General features: G+C 44.1%; 1 protein-coding gene and 1 long non-coding RNA gene across 5 annotated transcripts in view; one reads left to right on the forward strand and one right to left on the reverse strand.

Moving 5' to 3' along the window:
• Positions 1 to 25,152, reverse strand: part of FLT4 (fms related receptor tyrosine kinase 4) — an 88,271-nt gene extending 63,119 nt beyond the window's left edge. For 2 of the 4 annotated variants that reach the window (XM_080991273.1, XM_080991272.1), the window contains exon 1: positions 11,965 to 12,141. In XM_080991273.1, the coding sequence (XP_080847399.1) occupies positions 11,965 to 12,088 (124 nt within the window). In that variant the 5' untranslated portion in view covers positions 12,089 to 12,141. Of the gene's footprint in view, positions 1 to 11,954; positions 12,142 to 24,834 lie in introns of those variants that run through there. The other 2 variants (XM_080991274.1, XM_080991275.1) reach the window with 2 other exon arrangements.
• On the forward strand, positions 12,311 to 20,956 carry LOC308469253. Its single transcript, XR_013982056.1, has 4 exons — positions 12,311 to 12,531; positions 13,174 to 13,294; positions 19,675 to 19,811; positions 20,253 to 20,956. It is a non-coding gene; the product is annotated as an uncharacterized lncRNA (long non-coding RNA).
• Positions 25,153 to 26,055: the final 903 nt, after the last annotated feature.

Here is a 26,055-nt window from a genome sequence, read left to right on the forward strand (position 1 = left end):
TCCTGTCTGAGGCTCTCCACAAGTACAACAGGAAAAGGAACAAACTATCCTTTGGAATACACCATAAACTGCATTTATTGTACTGGGGGGTGGAATGCGGGAAACATAGGATAACAGTAGTATTGACCAGTCATCTTGGAACCACCCCTCCTATCAATGTGTCCTACATTCCTTGATTCATCTTTTGTTCCCTTTTAACTGCTGTCTCTTGCCGTAGTAAAAAGGAGCTTTCAAAATAACTTAGTGACAATCATAATTGCTGCTCTAGGTACATTGCCTTTGAAATAATCTGGAAAAGCACATGTTATAAGTAAGGCTTTTTATTCTGATTCCACATCTGGATGGTTGGCCCTGTTCTTGAGCATCCTGGCATCTCATTCTTAAGTAATGAGCGTGCGTGTTTTATCTTCTCCCCCCCTCCCATGCTTGGCTTCAAATAAGACTCCCTGGTTTGTTAAGCCATGGTTTACCGTGATGTCAACCTGGGAAACTGATTTAAGTGCTCCCTTCAGATCAGGATAAGTTTCTGAATTCAGACATCACAGGAAACTATGTCTTAACAAACCAGGATAGTTCTGCAGCTAAACATACAAGAAGAAGAAGAAGAAGAAGAGGGAAGGTTTCAGAGCAGGGAGTGGTGGAGCTTCTCACTCATTCCTACACCAGTGAATCATGGTTTCTTGGGCTGTAAATATAACATTTTAAATTGAACCAGTAGCAACTAAAGATGTAATGTTGCGTTGGAGGAAGGACCAAACCAGATGCATGTTTGTTTATAGCATTCATGCTTGCCAGTTTGGCTCTAAAGTGATAAACCCTATAAGAATCAAGCCTGTTCTTGCCGTATTCTCTATGCTCTGCTGCTTTAAAACTTTTTTACCTTCAGCCTAGTTCTGATACCAGAAGTAAGCTGACTGGAGGGGAAAGAACATTAAAGCAGCAAAGCATGTGGAGTAAAGGAGAGGGCAGGTTTTGTTCCTGTCAGCCATGTGCTTACTGTTTACTATTAGATTCTAAAGGATGACTGAATATTGCTTTACGTATTTGATATACGTTATTTTAAATTTATTATGACTCTTTATATTAGATCATATTGTTACTGTTAATGTTTGATGTTTTATTATGTTTTTATATATGTTGGAAGCTGCCCAGAGTAGCTGGGCCAACCCAGCCAGAAGGGCAGGGAATTATCAACAACAACAACAACAACAACAATAACAACAACAATTACTGCTTCTTTAAGACTCAGAAATTAACCCTTACCCTAGGAAACCCATGTTCAATAATCAAATGTACATCCGGCTTAGTCCCAAGAGCAATAGGTATTCAAAGTGTTTGTGATACTGAGAATTAAGGCAGCAGCATTCTAGGGAGTTAAAACATCTGTTAAATCAGGCTTCTTCAACCTCGGCCCTCCAGAAGTTTTTGGCCTACAACTCCCATGGTCCCTAGTTGGCAGGACCAGTGGTCAGGGATGATGCGAATTGTAGTCTTAAAACATCTGGATGGCCAAGGCTGAGGAAGCCTGTGTTAAATTCAGCTGAGGGGCAGTGAGTAAAGTTCATCAAGAGAGAAAGTGTGAGAGTTAAAATAGGAATAGTAAATGATTAGTACATTAACAGCTGTTGTTGTTTATACTTAATTGGTTCTAATTATCATTTACAACTTCATGGGCAAGTGTCTCCACCTCTTCTCTAAAGTCTGTCAATGACAGGGTGTGACATTGCCAGTTCATCACACCAGCAAAACAGGTTGCTATGCTGTGGTCTAAAGTGTGCTAAAGTGTGAAAAAAATAATGGTGAGTGGTGGGATATCCATTGTATGGTATTCTGTACTCCTATAGTTTGGAAATAATTATTATTCATCAGTTACATTGCATTTTTTTAAAAAAATGAAGAAGATGCTTTTAAATATTTATCCTATACATATTCACAACAATTATTCAAAAGTTACAATAGAAAGCCAAAGTTGAACTCATGACTTCTGCAATCAAACATTTTATCTACTGGACCATGCTAATTCCCTGCTTAAGTGAGAAGCAACTCTTTAAAACAAGGGTGGCTAATACCTGGCCTAGGAGCAACATGACACCCCTCCAAACAAACTTTCTCTGTCGTTTCCCCCCACCCATTTTTGTTGCAACAGCAGCAAAAAGAGAAGAAGAAAAAACTAAAGTTGACACTGCACTAGAATCCCATGACCCTGATGGGATGGATCTTTCACCCCTTCCTAGTTATCAGATTAATCATTTGATAACTGGGGAGACAGCATCCTACTCAGCTGAGCTACTTGGATCAGCTCAAGAGAGGGGACTGCGAGAGTTGACCAAGGGTGCCCCTCAGGCGAAAAAAGGTGACCATCTCTGCTCTAAAACAAGAAGGCCCTTAAAATGATGGTTGTCTGGCAACAACTGGGTGCTTGAACGCATTTCAGAGGGTTGACCGCAATCTTTGGGTAGTCATTTTGCTGTTACATTCACAGCTTTGGAAGTAAACACAAAGGCAGGATCTGATCCTCAAATTAAAAAATTCCTTCTTCCAGATTCATTTGCAACTCTATTCCCTCTAATCCAAAATCACCACTTTGTATAGACACTTTGTATAGTTGACCCCACCAGGTTGAAATTCTCACTGGTGCCTGCAAAGGCACAACCAGCCCCTCCAGACAGTTGATTTTCGCAGGGAGGTCTGCTATGATATGGCAGCTGACTGACATGCAGATGGTTTGTGTCTCAAGTAAAACCCCAAGGTGTGAAGGAGATACTCCTGCTAGACTATAATGCCCTTCCTCTCGCTCCAAGATTTATATGCTGTGACCTTCATCCTTTGGGTTTTTTCTCCAGAGCCTCATGGAGGAAACCAAGTGAGCTCACACACATACATGATGGCGAGTTAACATGCAGCTGTAAAAAGTATGAGTCATTGTGTCTCATATGTGCATATATTATTCTAATATTCACATACTATTAACATGGAGAAAGAATTAGTGTAATTAAAAAGGCATGCAGCAACTCCAGTAATATTTGTTTTCTCAAGATGGTTTCCAAGAGAGCTGGCAGCAGGATAGTAAAATAAACACAACTGGATTGATGGGACATTGAAAAAGGAAGCAGGATTCTGCAGCCGCTGACACCTTGTCTATTTCTGGAAAACTGGGTTTCCTATTCCTATCCTTGATCTTTCAGTTTATGGTTTTTAAAGGGGCAAACTGCAGACAAGGGTCTTTATCCAAAGTGGATTCATTGTCTGCCATTGCTTAAATGTACTTGTCACCAAACGTCTTCTATTAATTGAGATTGTTGACTCAAGATATCTTGTGCATAACCATATCATTATTGGCATGTTTCCATTCCTCTTTATTCTTGATATGGATAGCTCATTGCTGGGAAAGGGGGGATAATTTCCCTAAAACAGCATTTGTTAATGATTGCAACATGCATAATCAGAAAGAGTCCTTGGTGTACTGACAGGTTAGCGACAAGATTTAGTGGTCCAGTTACTTTTTTTTGTTCACTGTAATTTGTTTTTACTAAAACAAAGGAAACGGGGGGGGGGGGGAGGGAGGGAACATCCCACCTATGTTTTTAGCTGATTTTTAACATTACAGAAAACACCCCTGAGAACTAAACAATACCAAGATTTGTGCAGGTCATGAGTTGTAAAGAGAGAGAAAATGCACAGTTGAGTTCTTTCGGGGGTACCTGTAGTTGTGTTAAGTTTGTGCAGCAAAAGCAAAAAATCTTGTAGCACTTTTAACTACAGTATTAGCAAAAGCTGTCATGGCCCACACTTCACTTCGTAAGTTCACGAAAGCTTAAGCCATGATACGTTTATTCCTATCTTTGAGGTGCCACAATACTTTTTTGGTTTTGGTTTTAAATCAATCTTATTGTTGCGGTTCTGTCTCTCTTAAAATATGCAGTTACTTTTCCACAAGCCCCTCACGTAACCCTTACTATTCTAACCTACATAAGGGTACTCAAACAGATTTATCTTCAACGTTGTAAATGAAGATCTTAAGAAACCACCTGAAAATGTAACAGCTTCAATATTTATTATGATAAGCAAATCTCATTTTTTAATTTTCATATGGGTGGCAGAGAAATCCGTGAATATCAATCTGAAATCCTCCAATGGGGCCAAATTTTTACTAGTACGGTGGTGCCTCGCAAGACGAAATTAATCTGTTCCGTGAGTCTCTTCGTCTAGCGGTTTTTTCGTCTTGCGAAGCAACCCTATTAGCGGCTTAGCGGATTAGCGCTATTAGCGGTTTAGCGGCTATTAAAGGCTTAGCGGCTTAGCGGCTAAAAGGCTATTAGCGGCTTAGCGGCTTAGAAAAAGGGGGGGGGGGAAGCGAAGCAAGCCCATAGGGAAATTTGTCCTGCGAAGCGCATCGAAAAACAGAAAACCCTTTCGTCTAGTGGGTTTTTCGTCTTGCGAGGCATTCGTCTTGCGGGGCACCACTGTACCGTAGTTGGAAGTTTTGAAGAGGATTATCATGTTTTTCCTCAAGGGCACCATTTCAAATTTTGGTGGTAGAAGTGGGGATAAAGTTCATAGCAAACTTCAAGTCCTGATATTGAATATATTCAACACCAAGTTACAAAGAAGCATTGGACTTTCACAGAGATATTGATGATAAATGATTATGTAGTCATGAGAGAAGGGGTCTGCGTCCTCCTGCCCTCCCTAGGCAGTACCTATTTTTCTATTCATTTGATTCCTTGGACTTACTGTGGAACATTCAGATTGCTCAGTGACAGCACAGTTTCTTTGCAATTATTCTGTGCCATTGTTCTGGTAGTCTCACTTGATGCATAAGCATATTCTTGATGCAACTTGATGCTTATCGCAAGCAAAAACTGATATACATTTGCCATGGATTGTAGGGCTGTGCCCACACTGGCATCGTAATGCAGAATCTGCTACAGAAATTCATGCAAACACTTTAAAGAGTTTGCATAGCGCTTTACGATCTGTGACTATTTGTCCTTTACAATCTGGTTATGTGTATGAACCAGAGGAGCCAACTCCGAGGGGCCAAAGTCCCTTCGACCCCAAAAAAAGATTTGAGGGTGCCGCCCCCCCAAGTTGATGGACATTGCCATTCAAATGGTGTGTGCGCATCTTGTGATTATGTGGGGCAGGGTTTATCTGACACACACTTCCCAATATTTTATTCAAGTTGGCACCCCTGGACTATGAACCCTTACCCCACAGCATAACATTGGCCAGTGACTAGTACATATCAGAAACACCCTTTCACAAACTGACAGGTGAGTAAAACAATTGTGCCTTACTGGTTGTTCCTTACAAGGATGTTGGCAATTCATTGTAATTTGCCAAAGGCAAATTGTGTGAGTGGCTTACACAGAATTCTTCCTTTGTCCTTCCTGGTTATCCCCTGCCCTTTATTATAGGGGCCTTTGGATTTTCTTTTTTTATGATCAATTTCTGCCTTTCTGTGCTTATCTTCTAAACACTACGTTCCTACCCATGAGCAGCAGATGATATGTGCTGGTTCCCAGTTTGCTCGCAGTGCTCTCCTGGTTGTTGCATGTGCATGTTATTCAGGGAGGGGGCATTTCCGTAAAGTCAACCCCTGGCTGCATGACTGTGTCCCCAGCTCCACATACCTATCATCACTCAGCTGCCACAGCTCATGACAGCTCAGTCTAAGAAACTTTCACACTTAATTCCATTTATGCATTCTGCAGTTTCGAAAACAGGTGTTTGGTCAGAGCCAGAGGGATACGGACTCTTTGTTTTGCTAAATGGGAAGATCACAGAAGCAAATGGGAGCTGTGTAGAATTTCAAAGCTGAGGATGAAATACTCAAGACCTTTCAGAGCCATTTTTTAAAGCTTCCCTTCCTGCCAGCAGGAAATCCTCTCCTGCATCCTCATCCCTAAGTCTCAAAATGCTTCAGCATTTTTTGCACTTCCTTTTGCCTCCCTCTTGGAGGATTTGGCAGATCTGCTGATTCACAGAGTTTCCTCTCAGTGAAGTATTTAGTATACACTATGCCCTTTGTGCTGACTCCCTTCCCAGTCTGATGAAACCATGGGCTGGTTTTGTGACAGGGTTAGAAGAGCAAGCCCTAATCATTCTTCAAGTCCAGTTGGCCCTTCTGATTGAAATAACACAGGTGGGGTTAGGGAACAGGATCTGGTCAGCCACATCTTCGGCTCCCACACTCATGTGGGCCACTCTGACAAGTGAGCAGGGGCACCCACTTATCAATCACCTGACCCAGCTTCAAAGGAAAGAATTGGGCAAGTGCTCTAAGTGTGATCTCAATTCTTTCCTTTCTTCTTTTGCAGTCTGGTATTGAACTCAAGTCAAGCTGCAAAGGAAGATCCAGAATGAAAACAGGGCTTGCAGGCACTGCCCATCAGCTGATCGGCACTGGATACAAACCTGATTTTCAACAGGGATCAGCAGCACATAGGAATTCATAAATGCAGCCAATCCCAGCAGAGTTAGCAGCTGCCACTGATCCGTGGAAGATTTATTTTATTTTTATTTAGACATTAGTTCTATACTTGCCATCAACAAAATCCTCTCGGAAGTTTACAAAACTTAATATATATATATTTTAAAACTCCAAAACAAAATGCAATAAAAAAATAAGCTAAAACTAATAATATCTATGCTATTTTACAAAATTCAGCATAAAACCAACACAGAGTAGTATAACATCTCTATAAAACCAGCTTTAAAAGAATGATTAATGTCAGAATTGAAAACCCACCAGAGCATTTAATTGAAACGCCTGGGAGAATAAAAAGATATTCACCTGGTGCCAAAAGATGCTACCAAGTACCAACTGAGCCTCTCTGAGGAGGGCATTCAACACCACACTACCCCCTCTCTCCCGCCCCCCACTTCTTTTCTTCCCAACCCTATACTGCATATAACACCAATGTCTCACAACAAATGTAACTGATCTGTAGAAAACACAACCTGAAGAAAGAGAAAATGCATGTGCTTTTTTAAATGAGAAAAATATTTTTAAAAAATAATTTAAAAAAAAACAGCTGGGGGGCCACCACTGAAAAAGGTCCTCTTCCTCATGACCACCCACCCCACTTCATTAGGCAAGAGAATCAGCAGGAGGAATTGCATAACTTGGAGAAGTTCTGGCATAGAGAAGAGACCAGCAGCAACTATGATGTGAGAACAGAGTTTTAAAACTGGCATTTGTTCTAACCTCACAGTCAGCAGATGGTGGGGAAATGGGAGGTGCAAGAATCAGCTTTGGCCTAGGGACTGGAATCCATTTTTAAAAAATAACACGGGAAATGGCATTTCCCTTCTCAAGCCTCCTTCTCCCCCTGGTTTGCCTCCAAGTGGATCTCTGAGCATTTCCAGATATTAGTGAATAAGTTGGCAGCCAACTCAATGTCTAGACGGCCTTTGGGGTTTGTTCCTTGTGTCAACAAGAGTAGAGGTTACTGCTGACTAGTGATGTCAGCACCAGAAGTGTCAGGACGAGGCCGCAGATTTTGCCTTCCTGGTTCAAAGTGTGTGTGTTCTTCCGCTTCTCCTTTGCAGATGTAGTGGCAGGAATTGTACCTCCACCCTCTCCTGCACCAAATCATTTTTCTATAAACACAAAGTTGGTCCACACAGACAAACACCTTCCAAGGATTTATTTCAGACTTTAACAGCCACAGCTGCTCCAAAGTGGTCTCACAAAATAGAGCTACATTTATAATTAGGGAGCAAAAAAGAGGTAAAACCAACAGCACAATAGTGACGCTACTTGATAGGTACATTTGCTAAAACAGCATTGTATCACAATTTCAGGAAATACAGCTATCAAGCTACAGTTCTAGGTACCATTGTGAACCTATAAAGATCTACATTGTTTGGGCTGTAAATGCCTTAAGCGGAAATAAAAGACAAACAGGGCTCCATTCACTATGCCTGCTTCCACAACTTCTGTCAGGCAATCAACACCAGCAAGTACTAATTCAAGCCCATCACTCTTGTTTCCCCTCTCCTGTGTTGCTTTCTTCACCTGTCCACCACTGCCTCCACCTAGAGACCATTAACAAAGCATCCTGCAGCCAGCATTCCATTTCAGTAACCCAGATACTGATGCTTTCTGTAGCAATCAGGAGGAAGAGGCAGTGGGAGCAAGCAAGGTAGTGAGAGGGAAAGGGCAAGGCTGGCAGGCTTGGACCAGAGCTCAGTTTGTTGATATGCTTGTCTGATTCCAGAGCAACTCTTTTCTCTGCTGTCTGAGTGGTCAGCCAAGCTAGCTGACTTTTTGATTGTATCCTCCATGTGTCCAATGGATACACTTAGGGCCACTAGTCTGATGTACCCTATGTTGACTCCCCAACTCTGAAGCTTGCTTCCACACACAAAAATGTTTCTGGGGTGCTGTAAGTTTCAACAAATATAGATAAGAATGAAGATAGGTTTATCGTAACCATGTTACTTAGACATTTTTAGTTTATTTTAAAGAATAGATACAGAGATATACAGTGAACTGTTCTGAGTCGTAGCAAGCAAGTGAGGAAAATTTTCAAGTATACTAAATACACATGTAAACAAATAAATCCACACCAAAGGCACACAATCAATTTATATTGTGTACTATTTTTATAGGATCAGTGCCAATATCCTTTTTCTGTTTCTCACATGAGGGCATCTGACAGTATCCCATGTGTGCTCCACATGGGGTTAATTTTAAGTCTTCCATCACTGTCTTGCCCCCATCCCATACAAGATTAATTGCTAACACTCTTGCTTTTAGAAATGTATAGCTAATGTATAGCTAATAGTCACACTTTTGCCATAATTTACAAGGTGTTGATTATAACAAGGTCAAGTCTGCCCACCCATTCAGAGTTACTCATGCCGAGAGTTAGTCCAGAGTCTTTGTTTATCCCAAGTGATGATAAACAAAATAAGTAAAGGATTAGTTAATGTCCTCCAACCTGCTCCACATGGTATTAATTAAACTGTGAGCTCCTAGACCTATCCTAAAATAGTTCCTAACACGGGCAATGTCCGGCTTCTTTCCAAAGTGGAATCTACTCCACAACGACAATATAGAGAAGTTTTAAGATAAACGGCCACCATTAAATTAAAATTCTGGGAGAAAAAAAACACTGAAATGTTGTAAAGTCTACTCATTAACTAATTAAATAAGTATCTCAATATAAGCGATGCTTTGAAGATATGGAATGAAGATTAGAGCTTTTCCCAGCTAAATGACACTTAGAAATAATTTGTGGTCTGGAAAAAAATAAAATTGTATTTATACAAATAAAGAAAAGCACAAAACCTCTAGGTGGAACTTCAGAACATCCAGTGTTGTAAGAAACAATTTTTACAACTTTCCCTGCTCAGAAAGTATAGGGGGCAGGTTTTAATCATCTCACTTTAGACCTCTTTTGCTGCGGATGCCAGCCTCCAGACACATTCTGCATTAGCTTCAGCTTCTAAGCCACCTTCAAGGGCAGCTCCCCATATAGCACATTGCAGCAGTCCAAGCAGAAAGTCACTACAGCATGGAGAAGTGAGGACATTCTCAGCCTAGGAATGACTACAGCTGATGTACTAGCCTAAGGCTGACATAAGCAGGCCTAGTCACAGAAACCACTTGGGACTGCAGTGACAAGCTGAAATCCAGAAGTACTCCCAGAGTCCTAAACTTTTCGTGGAGTGCAACCCCTCCCAGAGTAGGCCATTCACCTAATTCAAGGACATGTACTTATCCTTTGTTTTGGTGTATGCAGTGAATAACTAGGTGGCCTAAATGAGAGCCCAAACAAATTTGAGAGCTGCTTCCTGTGGCAAAGTAGGCCTTACAGAGCAGATGCAGCACCCTAAACCTGGGCTCCTCAAAGTTTGTCATAAAGGACCCTTCCTAAAATAACAAAGGGTGGATGCAGATGGCAGTCAACTTCAGAGCTGGAATTGTCACTGTAGTTTGGGGATGCATGGGCAGCTAAAGGCAGGGAAAGGGAAGGTGTCAGTTGGATATCAGTGCTTTAATGTCCCCAAAGAATGTGGTTTGTGGAAGCTAGAAGTCCACATTAATAACTGGCAGAGGTGGCAGCTCCTTTGACCTTTCGGATTAGCAATAAAGACACGCAGCACCTGACTACTGCATAGACACCCAAGTTATACTGACGGATATGACAATACATCATGCTGGGCAAGATGAAACACAACTGAAAGGAATTGGTTACTGGGCTGAGTGAGCAGATGTCATATTTCTCAAACCTACCAGCTGCCCATATATTCTCTGGGAGGCCTATCTCCCGTCTGAAAACTGTGAAACTATTGGTTAAATATAGCTACTAGAACAACATGGGGAAATTTGGTCTCAGCTCTTAATACTTTAGGGCAAGAGTATGGGGAGGGGAGGCAGATATTTTAATGCTGTACATGAAACTGTCATGAAACCACTAGATCAAAATGGGCCATGCCAAGAATCTAGGAGTGCCTGTTTTATGGAGTTGGGATATTTTGAAATATGATATAATAATATGGGAAATCTGGCAACTCTAATTGTTCCTTGAGACAACATTATTATAGTTGGAGAAAGAGACCAGAATCAGTTTGCCTGTTTAGGTTCCTCAAAACTACAGCAACAAAAAACCCACCCCTCCCGGGACTGTCTTGGGAGATAAACAGAATGAAAAAACCTTACAAATGCCAAATTTCCGGAGGCGGGGTGGAGTCTGAGGCCCTTTATTCAGAGCCAATAGTGCAAAAAGAACAAAAAGCAGTGAAGCACCTTAAAGGGCAACAAATTTATTATAGTATAAGTTTTTGTGGACTACAGTCCACTTCATCAGATGCATTGACAGGATAACACTTCATGCACCTGAACTCAAAAGCTTATGCTATAATAAAGTTGTCACGAGACTTTGCTGTTTTTGCTAAAGAAAACTAACATCCCTACTCCTCTGGAAATTGTTACAGTGAAACACACCACCACAGGCAGTTCATTTATTCTTACAAAACTCAGGCAGAATTAAAACAAGGATTAAAATTCATAGCCTGCATTTGGCTGGTGAACTTATGTGCTCTCATGCCAATAGAAAATGCAGCTACTAAGAAATCTAAGGGAGGTATCAGAATGCTCAGGGCGACCCCAAAGTTTGCCAAAGTACAAAGAATATTTAAAAGTCCACAAATACCAAAATGGGGCAACCCCATGCCCCCAAACAGCTCAATGCAAACTAAGCATGCTCCATGATCATCAGGAGCCATGGAATGTTGAATGTCAATTGGAAAAGAAAAATGGAAAATCAAGAATGGAAGAGTGAGAAAGAATTGGCTTGCTTGAGCCCTTAGCAGATTTTAGGAAGCTGGAGGAAGACATGGTTAACTGGCTGGCTGGTCCCCTCCCTCAACAGGAACGTTACTTTTAGATGTGTGTGAGAGAAAATATATTGTGACGTTTTGCTGTAGGTCCCATTTATACACTTAATTTCTCAACACTTATAAAGACTACATTGCAAGAAGGAGATGGGTAGTCCTGCATTTCTTGCTTGCTCCAAGTGCTATAGAGTTCTTGACGCCTTTCCTGGTTGTTCATTTCCTGTAGAATGGAGCTGAACCCAGCAATACCACACCCAGAAAAAGGTTGCATCCTGAGCCCTACAGCATTAGAACAGGCAACACATATCCTGGATATCCTTCCTTGCAGCAAAGCATTTGGTAGGAATGCTAGGTTAGATGAGAAATGACAACCCCATGTTCACAATATCACCGTGAGGTAGATCAATAAGTATAATTGTACTGGATAATTTGCTGTTTAACTACAGTATAGGTCAGTATAATTTTGTCAATTTTTTTAAAAAAACCCACCACCATTGTTATTTTCAATTTACAATAAAAACATCAAACTTCCCCATGCAGGCCTATTATATAACCTATGCATTCTTCATAAAAATAACGTAACAGAAATTATAACTCACCCCTTCTCACCTGGCAGGGATAGGGGGTGCCATTTTGTGGTTTGCCTCAGGTTCCAAAATGTCTTGAGGCAGCCCTGCAGTAATGTGTACACAGGCAACCAAGATGTGACAGAACAATATAGCACTGATATCATACAAGTTGCAGCTTTTAGGAAGCCTGATGGCTGTGTGGCCGAGGAATCTAACCTGATCTTTCTAACGCCTGGCCTTCCCTTGAAATATGCAGCATTACCAGCACATTGCTAGATATTATGAACAATATTTAGTGTTTAGAAAACAGTAGTGGGGAGGGGGCTGCAGTGACACCTCTTCTTTCTAATATGTTTGCCATATGTGGAAGTCCTTGAAGTAAAATCAAAAGGCATAAGGAGACAGAGAGAGAGAGAACAGAAACCAGGCCTTGGCAAGTTGCCAGCTGCGTAGCGCCCTCTAGGACTTTGCTCAGAGAACAGCATCCGTTCCTTGGGTCCTCCTGGCTGTTTATCTGTCTGCCTTTCTCTCCAGCCCTCTCCAGGAAACTCTATCTCATCATTCCCCTCACTTTGCTTCAGCTTGACTTCCTGAGTTCTCTTGCCAGGTTTACCCTTCATCTTCCTCCACACCTCCCCCACACCATAACTGCTAGGCCGTGTTTGCATTTCTCTCCCTGTCAGCTTTCCTTTCTCTCCCCCCTGCCCCACCGCAGTGCCCTTTCCCTCCCCGGCTCCATCCTCTCAGAGAGGAGATGTCCTGGGCCAAAGTTAGCCTGTCAGGTAGCCACATGTCCGGCCCAGAGCCACTAGGTCAGCCAGGGCCACCCTGCAGACCTCCTCTCGGATCTGGGCTGTCAGCAGCCTTTCTATCCCTCTGCTGAGCTCCATATGTGCTGCTTTTAAGTTAGAGGGGCAGGGTGCTCTTTGCACATCTGAAAGCACGTGTTTCCTTTTGGATCTGGCCTGCCAAAAACTGATGGCAAGGGGGCTAGCCATCTCTTTCTCTAGGACTGCCAGTTCTCTTTAGTTACATTCACCCCATGCTTTCAAAGCACTCTTTGCACCACACATGGAGAATCCTGGGAGCTGGTGCTGGGAACTGTAGGTCTGTGAGCTCAGTGCCTTTACCAAACTACAGTTCCCAGGATTCTTTGTGGAAAACCATTACCGTTAAAGCTGAAGAAGTACTTTAAATGTAGGTGTGGCCTTTTTTCTAAAATCAGTGTTCCTATGACTTCTTTTAACAGCTGCCTGACAGAGAAACCTAATAAGAGATACTTCATATCATCTTCATATTGGGAAACACTTCATCTGTTGAATTTGTTCACATCACAAAGGTGTGAAAAATGCTCGAGCACTTGCAGAGAGGTGAGGAGGTGCCATCCCTGGTTTGGTCCTTGATTACTTTCATTACTTTGGAGTTACTGGCTAAATTTATAGCCTTTGAAACAGACCATTTCCCCCCAATGTGCAAACATTATTCCCTATTTAGTTTTATAAATACATTACAGTTTTCTTGAATTCTCTGGTGGAGAGATGAGCTATAATCATAGCAGTATAGAGAGCAGGAAATGGATGGAAAATGCTTTGATCATATAATTAATTCTTAAAGGAATGCATATCTAATATTTTATTCTGTAGCCTCCCAGGATTGAAGTACTTCAGTTACCTCCCCCTTTAATAAAACGATCAAATAGTGCAACCTTTGCAGAGTACAAATCCTGATGATTACAAGTTCAAAGAGACAGTCAATGAATCTGTACAGATACCTCAGGCATCTGAGAACTACCGGTACTAATAATTACAGGCAGGCATGAAATTCATTTTTTCCCTCAAACAAAAAAGATGTCCATTGAAATGCCATGCTATGGCTTTCTCAACAGGCTACTTGTGTTCAGATCAATCATATTTTCATAGTTAGAACTTCAAGTTGAAAATATATTTTTATAAATGGTTTGTAGGCCATCATAAATTGCCAATTTTTTTAAAAAAAATATTCTAATTCTACTGATTGTTGTTTTCCTATTTAAAATTGTTTCCATACACAATAACTCAAACCCCAGAGGTACTCACAAGTAGAATACAATAGCAGAGAAATGTTTATATATGCTAATGACTCAATTAAGGAACGTAATTACTAACAAAGATGTTGTACTTAATAACTGAGTGTGCTTGAAAGGGGTTGAAAATCAGATGAACTAGCTTTCATGGTCTCATTCATTCAAGATGTAGCAGAAAGGTATAGGGAAATCCACAACAGCGTGGTCTCCAAAAACTCTATAATCTGTTGTCTTGATGAATTAATTGGACACCTGGTTTGGATATAACACTAAACCACAGTTTAGTGTTATAAAAATGGGCCTAGTCTCCCCCTGGGCCCATGTACCCCCTACTGAAACTGCAAGGAGGAATTCAGAAACTTTCATTTCTAGCAATCTGTTGTATCAGCGATGGATCTGAATCTTTTTCTCAAAGCTTGGTGGTTTGTATTCTAAAGCGGATGATACAGTCTCTCTTCTCTTAAAACATTATAAAACTGTAAATGTAGTGCAAGCAGGAACTTTAGCCACCGATTTTTAATCAAACTTGTCAGTGCTAACGTATATTTTTGCACTTGGGCAGGTAGCATACAGCTTGCACAAGACCACATTTATTTATGATTCCTTTTATCTGCTCTTGCAATAAAACATGTTTTCATTGGGATTGGGGAAGGGGTTAGTGAGAGGTCAATGCTCTAAGCAATCTTTCCAATTCATAGCAATACTAGCTAAACAGCAGCTAAGCCAGAGTCTCCAGTCTATTACAAAGAAAGTATTACATTTCTCTTCCAGCCCCCAAAATTAAAAGAATATATTCCAATGCTAGCTAATTTCAAGCCATCTCCTACGGATACATTCTTTGAAATGCCACCCAGGTCTTGTTATTGCTGTTGAGGACAGAGAGCTGGGGATTCAGTCGGCATTAGATTTTATTTGTCTAACCAGCTGGGGGTGGGGAGGGGGCTGTAAATACTGGGAAATGCCAAGCCCTGGGAGCACAGTCCTTGTCTGACTCTGCCACTGAACTGCAAAGTCAGGAGCAAGCAGAATGCCAAAGCTACATATCAGCATGAGGCAGTGGATGCTCATTCTTCGAGAATGAGGAAGGCACAAGGAAAGGTACTAACTTTAAAACACACACACACATTTTCCTCCCAAATATATTTTGGACAATACTTTGGGCAAAGCACCTCTTTCAAATACTGTACCATCTCTACTCTCACTCCTTTTGGTAAGTCTTGCCCTGCTTCCTTCATTTGTATTCTTATCTCAATGATATTTTACCTGAAATATTAATACATTATGCAGAAACAGAGCCAACTCAGGACATTTTGCTGCCCAAAAGTGGAGCAATAAATGGACACACACACACACACACACACACACACACACACACTCTCAAATCAAGGTGCATAGTATCCAACGCCAACCAAGTTATTGGGTATCTGAGGCAGAAAATCTCAAAAGCAAGTCTCCCCTTTCCTGGCAGTAAAAATAGAATAACAAACTAAACAGAGAGAAGGCAGGTTCGGGTTAGGTGTAAAGGGATGGGGATGGGTTTAGTGCCAGGTGTAAGACGAGAGGGGTTGAAAAGGGGAGGTGGTCAGGCAGGGGTTGGTGAGCAACCTAAACAGTGGTGCAGTCCCTAGTATACAGGCAATCCTCGTTTTTTTTTTTGGGGGGGGGTTACATCCCAGATCCTCCCATGTGTTGGCAGAGCACACATAAGCCTGCTCTGCCTGTACCCCATTCCGCCCCTTTTTGTGATGTCTTTATGACATTTTGGGGTATTTCCAGGTTCGGTGCTGTGCGTGTGTACATGTCATTCGGGCCACATAAATTGGTTGTTGCCTGTATAAATAAAAATATAAAGGATGATCCAACCTATAAAATAAATATCATTTTATTATCAGGGGCCGGGATACTGTTTAGGGGATTTTGTTGCAGGGGGGTTGCTGCTGTTGTTGATACTAGTTTTTTATATCTTTATACTGGATCTTATGATTTATGTGGAAATTGTTCAGTTTGGTTGTGTACTTTTTGATGTTTTGTTTATTGTTTATAACTACTATTCTTATGTTTGTAGTTTTGCATTTTTTATATGTTGTAATCTGCTTCGTGCATACTTTTAACTATGGAAAGATGGCATGCAAATAAAATGATTGATTGATCAGAAAATCAAATTACAAGGCTGAAACATTTGGTTCTCAAATTGCATATGTACTTGAATTGTACATTTTATAATTTGCAATATAGACATGTGGAGGAAGGACAACTAAATCCTTGTATACTTTGGCCCTAATATAGTCAGGCTTATTAGGCTTAGCCATGACTAAACTTGACCCACTTATTTCAACAGGACTAAAATACAGCTATTTCCTCCTCTAGATTTAGGGCCTATATTCCATAAGAGCCTTGGCTGTCCACATCATCTCAGTTTTACCTGTGGAAACAGTGCAGTTTCAACTTACTAATGTGCAATTTCTGAAAACTTCTGGTTTGCCAAACGTTTTACATACCCCAGGCCCTTGCAGTGATTCTTGGAATTTTCATTCTCAATTTCAATCAGCCAACAGTCCCTCGGACGTCATTGAGTGCAGAACAAGAAATTTAGGATTTAGCCTAGTAATAAAAACTTCCTTCCTTCTTTCTGTGGAACACTCTGCGGGGCATTGCTATGTTCCTTTCTGCTCTGTCTACATCTCTTGAGACTAGACCCATCAGCTATTCTGGTTGATCACCCTTATTCCTTCCTGCAGATGCTGCTAGGGTGGAAATGAGGAAAGATTTAAAACTGCAAGGAAAACAGAACAACCAGCAAGTTGGAGCAAATATGGTTACTCTTTGGAATAGGCCGTAGGCTCTTCCAAAATACGTAGGCTATGTACATATTAGTGACTTAAAACACAATGAGACATGCCCGCCTGCTGCATTTCAAGTTGCATTTGCCTGGCAAGGATATATTCATCCAATGCACTACAATCAAGAACTACATGATAGATATGGATTGTGGCTAATGTCAGGTGTACCTCCAGAATGAGAGCACACTGGAGCCAGGGTAATGTGCACGCAGCCATTGTTGGACATAACAGTCACTTATTTCCATGTTGCCTTTTAGAGGTTTATTCAGAAGACATTCAGAAGACATCTTAAGGCAGCCCTGTTCAGGGAAGTTTTTAATGTGTGATATTTTAGTGTATTTTTGGTTTCTGTGGAAGCCGCCCAGAGTGGCTGGGGAAACCCAGCCAGATGGGCGGGGTACAAATAATAAATTATTATTATTATTATTATTATTATTATTATAGCAACTCAAATAATCCTGTGCACTGTTAATGCATAAAGTCGGGGTATATGTATAATTTAACTCAGCAAGCAAAGTCAACAGTGATGCAGCAGCGGGTATTTACAGAGGAGAATCAGAGGCTGGAAGTGCTTAGCCCTTCCCTACAACCATTCTCCTGGACTTGTTGCTTGACTGATGGGCTATTGCATGGCCTTGGAGCCACCTGGGCAAAGCAGGGAGCTGGGAGAGAAAGAGAGGGGTGGGAAACTGGTGGGAGAGAAGGGTTATGGGGGACATTGGTGAGCTGAAAATGTTTAAGCACTCACTCTTGCCCAGTAACACTCCCTTCCAATGCCCTGCCTATCCATGCATTAACAGTATTAGGCAAACTGGGAACCTGTGTTTGCCTACTAATGTGCAGTTTACAATTCTACAGCCAGAAAAACCAACATTTGGTGAACAACATGAGTTATGCTAATTGGATATGTTTGCAAAATTGCATGCCCCATCTTGTCTTGTTTTAAATCCAGAGTAACTTTGCCCTCTTCAGTGAAGTGGAAATTGGAGCATGTTTCCTATCTCTTATTTCAAGCAGCCTTTCTTGGATTATTATTTTTAATGTATCAGTCACCACATGGAAAATTAAACCACTGATACAGAAATGCTTAAGCTTCAAGTCAAAATTGGGCAAACACTGGTGATCATTAGGATGTCCACAATGAATTTCACCATAGCTACCCCACAAATCAGGATGTGGGTGGCGCTGTGGGTTAAACCACAGAGCCTAGGACTTGCTGATCAGAAGGTCGGCGGTTTGAATCCCCGCGACGGGGTGAGCTCCCGTTGTTCGTTCCCTGCTCCTGCCAACCTAGCAGTTCGAAAGCACGTCCAAGTGCAAGTAGATAAATAGGTACCACTCTGGCGGGAAGGTAAACGGCGTTTCCGTGCGCTGCTCTGGTTTGCCAGAAGCGGCTTAGTCATGCTGGCCACATGACCCGGAAGCTGTACGCCGGCTCCCTCGGCCAATAAAGCAAGATGAGCGCCGCAACCCCAGAGTCCATCACGACTGGACCTAATGGTCAGGGGTCCCTTTACCTTTACCCCCCAAATCATCAGTGCTTGCCTAGCTCTGACCTGCAGTTTAAGCTGTTCTGTACTGAGGTTTCATTCTCCAAATGGAGATTGATACATGGGGTAAAGGAATGGCTAAGTGCGCATATGATGACCATTCTCATGGAGCATGTTGCTCCATGAGAAAATGGCAAAAGTCAATACAAATATAGTGGAGTTGCTTTTATTGGAAATATATTTACTTCAGCACTTCTAATACAGATTTGTTTTGTATGTAACTGTAAATGTAGACTCTAGTACACAGATCATATCAAAGCACCATGTATGGTGAAAATACACGTCCGAATGTTTTGTGTATGCTGCTTGTACACAGATTCCTTCTTGACTGCCTCTCACTTCTGACAAGCCCTGCGTCACCATGTACCATGCCATTGTTATTGCTGGCCTTGCTGACACATTGTCACCATAAGTCAGTGGAAAACTCTGCCCGGGCCTGGACTCCAGCCAGAAGGCTCTACTCCAGGATCCCCCTTTCCCCTCTCCCCATGAACTCCTCCCTGAGTCAGCTGGCTCAACCGCCCACAGAAAGGGGAAAAAAACACCTCCTTGAAAGACGTCATCATTTCATTGTTGGATTATTTTCAGACTAGAAATGCAGCGTGATTTGTGTACAAGTAAGTGAGCAGATCAACACACTGAAGTGCAGATACTTTCTCCCCCTGGAAAATGTATATTAAATGGCCAGTGTCAATCATGCCTGAGTTGGCCGGGCATGCTGTTCTCCTCCCCCATCCTCACCAAAATGAAAACTGACCCATTGCCTACCTAGACACCCATCATAAAGGGGTCCCTGAACTGTTATCAGGCTATGACAGTTTCCGCCATCGGATTCCTCCTGCCCATCAGGAAAGCTAAATAAGGACCGCAGTTCAGGCGGCTGCAGGAAGAGGGGAAATGCAGGACATCCGGCCCAGCTGCCAATTTTTCCTTTCCCATGAACCACTGCTGACCTCCGCCAGCAAAGGCTTGGACATCATGCCTGGCATCATAGCTAAGCATCTTCACTTAACTCTTTGCAGGCTACCTGTTAAAAGCCAGGGACCTGCAGATACCTGGATTAATCATAGTGCGTGACTCAGTTTTACATAAAGTTCAGAGAGCATAATATTGGCACAGTTTGATCTCTATAATGTATCACCCAATTTCAGTTCAGTGCATGCCTATCTCAGCAGTGTATAAATTTAACCCATTTGTAACAGCAAACAGTTGACTATGTACCTCTATTAAGTTCATGCCCGGAAGTTAAGCATATGCATGTCTTGAAAGCATTCAGTGATTATTTTATCTCCTTATAGACAGGTTTACAGTTGCTTGTCTATGTAACAACTATACTCACACACTTCCAGTATGCTGAACAGGTTATTTCCTATTATGAAGCCATTAACGGAATAAACTGACATCTGGCGAACTCTAGGTTTACTACTATGAAAAGGTAATCCCTGTATCCTTTAGAAACTTCCTAATGTCTAAAGATAAATTCCAGAAGGTCCACTCTCTTTTCTGAGAATAACATATTGGGTTATTATTTTTTCCTGTCTGATCAGATAACTTGGGTTTTTTTAGGGAGGAAATGGGGATAAATCTTTGCTGTAAATTCATAACACAGATGGAGAGAAGTAAAGAGGCATTATTTATATAGGAGGAGTAACTGTGGAAAAACAATACTGTTTAAAATACTGGAAATAGTCAGAAGGGCAAGTGAATGACTGCAGTTGCAGAATGTGAGGGGGGCAGATTCAATAAGTTAGTTCGCCAGGTTCTGCCCTTTTTGCATTACACAACTTTGCATTCTTTCTTGTCTCTCCAGTGGCTGGTGATTCATGATATCCTTCTGATTTTGCAGCAATATTGTCTTTGTCTCTTTTTTATGAAGGGCATCAATGGACTGTAGCACAATAACTGGAATTCCATTTGGACACTTGCTAGCTTGTTTTGGATTTTCCATCATCTCTTGGTTTGGCCTGACTGCCAAGTAGCCACAACTGTGCAGAGCTGGCTTTGAATGTCTTAGTCAAGTGTAACATGAGAAGGCTATTGCAAGAAGAAGAAGAAAACTAAAAGGACTGAGGAATTATAAGGTGGGACAGTGGACTGGAAATCTCCCTTTGTAAGCTGTCTGCACTCACAATAGGAGCATAGGAACCTGCCTTATACCGAGTCAGACCATTACAGCCTACACTGTATTGTCTACACTGACTAATAATGGCTCTCCAGAGTTTCTGACTTTTCTGACTTTTAACAACCCTACTGGCAAAGTGTGGGGGGACCTTCTGGATGCAAAGCATGTGAGTATATGTAGACTTATTTTTGTGAGGGGGTAGAACCAGGGGTGTAGCAAGGGGGTGCGGTAGGTACGGTCTACCCCAGGTGTCCCCACTGAGGGGGGTGACAAAATGGCGGGGAGCACTCACTACAAGGCCTGCAGCGTGTTTTGGGCACTCACAGGCTCCACGATGTCCGCCGGCTGCCTCCCCCCCAGCTATAGGGTGGCTGAGGCCCAGGCCCTCGTGGTGCATCCCACCCCTATGGGCGCCCCGCACCCTGTCCTGTTCCTCCCTAAGGGCACCTCATGCCCTATCCCGTCCCTGTGGGCGCTGCGCGCCCCATCCCATCCCTCCCTAAGGGCACTGTGCTCTCCGCCCTGTCCCCCCATGGTGCCGTGCGCCCTGTTCCTCCCTATGGGCGCTGTGCACCCCGTCCCTATGGGTTCCACATGCCCCGTGCCGTCCCTATGGGTGGTTCGCCCCACCCCTATGGGCGCACCGCCCCAGGTGCCCGAGAGGCTTCCTCTGCCACTCAATAGAGCCAGGCACACTGAGCCTGGCTGTGTCCTTTTAATGACGAGGCACTTTGGAGGAGCAATGATACCACTGCAATTCATTAAGCACCATTACAGTTTTGACCTTAGGAGAAATCCACCAACGGGACTAACACAACCCACCTCATTAGCAGCTTGAAATAAGAAACAAAGCTTTAAGATAGCCAGAGGCAATAAAAATCCTGGGATTAATTTAAACAGTCACTGGATATCAGAGCAGCTGCAGAAGTATTTCTATGCCCACAGAGGAGAAATTATGATCGTGCTGCAATCCATCGGAATGCCTAGCACCAAGTCCCAGGCTACAAGGAGCAGGGGGTATCTGTTTAACACATTGTGTCAAGCGTCGTCCTTGCAGCAGGTGCTGCGGCAATTGGGGATCTATCGGGGAAAAGTGCGGCAATAATATATTCCATATGCCCTCTGCAATCATGTCAGCATGCTCCACTACGTCTGCTACAAGGATTTGTCTGCCTCCCTCAGCTACATTCCTGGAAGCGGTAGGTTTGAGTTTTACTTGGCCTCGTGCCAAAAGGATGCTTTTAGCACTCTCACTGTAAATGGAGACTTGATCCATGGAGCCAGGCGAGTCAGTATGATCTGCAGTCCAGCTATGTACTGCAGGCCAAAGAAACTGGTGCACCCTTAACCAAGTGGCTGGATGGGCCTGAGGAGAACCGACTGTGCATGTTTATTTACAACTTATCATACAAAATAAGGAGGCAACAAAGAATGGGCCTTGTCCCATGCTGGTAGGCGTTGCAGTGGCGTAGCGTGGGGGATGCAGGGGGGGCCGGCCGCACCGGGCGCAACATCGGGGGGGGCGCGCTCGCACTCACAGCTCTCTGCCCCTACTAAAATCCACGGGTTAGGGGGCGCAAATTACTTGCCTTGCCCCAGGTGCTGACAACCCACGCTACGCCACTGAGGCATTGGCATAGCGTGGGTTGCCAGTGCCCAGGGCCTGACAAGGGAGGGAAGGAGGGAGGGAAAAGGACAGAGTACGCATGCACATTCCTAATGACACCATGGCACCCAGGAGATCACAGCCGCAGAGATTAAGAAAAGAGAAATAATTCCGCTGCCTGGAGAGGGCACTTCCTGGTTTGCATGGAGAAGCCATTTTCAACAGAACTCAGCAATGGAAGCATGCACTGCATTGAGGCAGTACCGGGTGTTGAAATGTTGCACCCCTAAGAATTTTGCACCCGGGGCAACCACCCCTGTGATTCCCCCCCCCCCCACTACTGCCAGGGGCTGATGAGATCTGTAGTCCAAAAACATCTGAAAGGCCACAGTTTAGACATCCCTATTATAAAGAGCCCAAATACAGGAGTCTGTAAACCTGCTCACCCAAACCACAAGACTTAACATTTCTTAACATTATGTGTGATGATTACCCTGCCACACACAATTCTTCCAGGGAATATGTATGGATCTCCTCATCTCTCCTGCTTTATCCTCTCGATAACCCAGTGAGATAGGACAGGCTGACAAAGTGACCGGCTAAAATCACCTACCCCACCCCTGAACTATGGTGCAATACTGTCTGGATGTAAAAGGAAATATTTACTGATCAAAGCTAAGTATGCCAATAGTGGCACCTGATCATAAGACATTCATTATAGCATAAGAGACAGATAAAGAGTGTTAAAGCTACTATAAAAAATTGTGTGCCATTGAAACTAATGTACTCCAAAGTCACCAGGTGAGCTTCATGGCTGAACCTGGGTTTGAACATCACCACCATCGGTTTTCTGAACACATTCAAGCCCCTATGCCAGATTTATCTCACACCTGTTTATTCTTCATTCCTTTCTAGCTATTCATTTAGGAAAGGTAGTGTTCTCAATCCACACTGCCCTCCTGCCTCACAGAAACTCTGATCCTTATGAAGGGAGCATTACATCAACTCAGTTCTCTTTGTATCAGGACATGAAAAACCAAGCATGTGCGCTGCTTGTGTGCACTCCACCCCAGAGGCAGCAACTCAGTGTGTATTAGCCTTGTTCAGACCCATTAGGTTAGTAGGAGAAAGGTAACACCACCCACAAATAATTCATCACAATGTCCAATTCCAGCTGCAAAGCACTATGCCTTAAAAGCACCTTTGCTGAGCAGCAGCTGTCTGGACTTGCAATGAGCATGGTGCTGCATTCTATACCTCTCAGATGCTTAAGACCCTGCTTTTAAATCACTTTTTTGTGTGGAATAAACAATACACCACAACAGTGATGAATCATGGAGCTGTGATTATAGAAAATGGTCTTATGCTGCAAAAATTGATCTTGCCGCATGCAAAGCTTCCTGCACTATGACTTTTGCTGTGGTCTCTCTGGTTCCTTATAGCCTCCCCCCTGAACGCTAGCAAATCATGTGTCATAGTCCTCCTCCACGGAAACATTTTCTGCATCTCAGCAAATGTTACCTACAGCTTTATTTTATTAGCAGCTCCGACATGCAGGTAGACCACCTCCCTACTCCCAAGTTGACAGGCATCTCATGCAGTCTCAGCCAGTATAGATCTACTCAGAAGGAAAGTCCCACTCAGGGGTGCTAACTTGAATGAAATATTGGGGGGGGGGCGAGGTAAGCCCCACTCCACATAATCAATAGCAAGAAGCAGTGTGCACACACCATTTGAATGGTGATGTCGATCAATGGGGAGGGGGGCTCCAATATTTTATTGGGGGAGGGTGAAGGGACCTCAGTCCCTAGGAGTTGGCTCCTATGGTCCCACTTTGTTCACTTTGGGACTGCAGCCCTAGTGTTGGGCCAGTCAATGTGTTTTGGTAATACATGCAGTAACTTGAACCAACTTATGTGTCTGCACACAGACTATATATCATAGCACACAAACAACAGGCAATGCATTAAAAAGGAAAAGAAAGAAAAAAACCAACACAAAGGCAGGATAAACTGTACAGGATCACACCAGAACGCACTTCCTGAGGAACCAGCGCAGGTTTGATCCCTGTTGCGGGGTTAAACCAAAGGGATGTCTAAAGTCCCCTTTCCTGCCCGAACTTTGCGTGCAGCTGGAGGAAAAGATTAGTCACCCAAGAGTGCCCTCTGGTGGTTGAATGGCGTTCCGTCATCCAGCTGAAGTCGAAAAAGATGAACAAGTAGTCGAAGGAAGCGGGTACAGTACTGCTAAGCTGGCAGATGCTTTGCCCGGAGAGCGGCGGAGTTGAACAAAAGAGGGAAGGGGATGTGAAAGGGAATGAAGGGACAGAGGCAGAGCGCACAGCTGGGGACTCAGAATCCCAAGAAGCGATAAAAGCGGGGAGAGCTGAAAAGTGCCAAATATTATCTAGAAAGGGAGGCAAAAGGCAAGGTTGGGGACCGAGGCCACGGAGAGCATGCAAAGAGCAGCAGAAGGGTGAGAGGAGCCAGGGGATGCCCGTCCCCGCCGGTGCCAGGCGGTCGGGAGCCGCTGGCTCAACTCCGCGCACGCACGCGGGCGGAGGGAGCGCGGAGTTGCTGGGCTGGAGCTTTCCACCCCGCTTCATCCTGCAGCCAGGCGATGCCCGCCGCCACCCGCCCCGTCCCATCCCTTGCCAGCCCACAGCAGCTCCTCGGCTTGCGCGGCGCCGCCGGCGTGCGCTCCGTCGAAGGCGCGCCTGCGCTCACTCACCTGCTTCCGAGACGATGCCGATCCAGAGCCAGAGGGAGAGCGTGCACACTCTCTTCATTTCCAGCGAAGGGGCTGCGGCAGCAGGCGAAGCCACGTCTGGCCACGGGGGTTCCGCGGCTGCTTCTACTCGACTGCCGGCGCAAGGCTGTGCCTCCTCCGTCCGCCTCAAGCAGAGCGGACGCGCTCTCTCGATGCCTCAGGCGCGCTTCCCTTTCCTTTTCCTCCCGCTGCCGGGAGCAAATCCCGCTGGAGCGGCTTGGCCAAGTTTGCCCCGGCGCAGCAGCTCGGCCGGGAGCTGCTCCGTCTTTGCGCGAGGCAGCCCAGCCGGTGTGAGGGGCGGAAGGAAGGCGGGAAACGCGCGGCGGGGGCGGGGAGCGAAGGTGGCGGGCGGGCTGGTGGGCAAAGGGGGGAAAGTGTGAAGAAGGGGGACGACGACGAGAAGGGCACCGAGTGTGGGGTGGGGCTTGCTGGGTCGGAAAGCGGAGTTTCTCCCTCACCCGCCAAGGGATAGCGGCGGGAGACGGGGATGGGCGTGGGGAAAGATAAAAGCTCTTCGACGACGGGGTGGGCAGGAGCGTTAAGGTGTGTGAGGGGAGCGCGCGCAATTAGAGCGAAGTTGGCGGGCGGGGGGGCTGGACGGCGGGAGAAATCACGTCGCGAGTCAGATTGAGCGATGGGCTCCCCGTGGGAGGCCGAGAAGTTTGCTGAGGGAGGCGGTGGGCAGACGCAGCGTTGTGGGACGGGGGAAACGCGGCAAGGAGCAGGTGAGAGGCTCCACCACCGCCTTGCTATTATTATAAAGGCAAATGGCTTCCTCAGGCAAAGGGAGTCTGGAGTCTTCTCTTTTGAGGACGCCGGTTCTGTGTGCGCTTAACAACAACAACAACAACAACGGGACAATACCATAAATGAGCAATTTCCTGACACTGACGTTCGATGAGGGGAAAGCTTCACCTGTTGGATTTTATTTTATTTTTATTGCCGACGCTGCCCGTGTTAGAGAAGCAGGAGCTCTGCCAGAAAAATAGTGGCAGCCATAGAATAATGTGCTTCCTTGCTTATATCCCTTTTCACTCCTGAACATGCTCTTCCAGTTCCTGCTGTGCTTTCTGTGCAAAGCCAGAAGCACCAGAAATAGTCTCTTCCATGGAACCATGGGAAGAGGGGTGGACTCCACAACCTGCGTGCAGACTTTGTGATTCCACGTGGATAAGCAATGCA

The sequence above is a fragment of the Podarcis pityusensis genome, assembly GCF_964106645.2.
Source record: "Podarcis pityusensis genome assembly, chromosome: 2".
NCBI classification, from domain to species: domain Eukaryota; kingdom Metazoa; phylum Chordata; class Lepidosauria; order Squamata; family Lacertidae; genus Podarcis; species Podarcis pityusensis.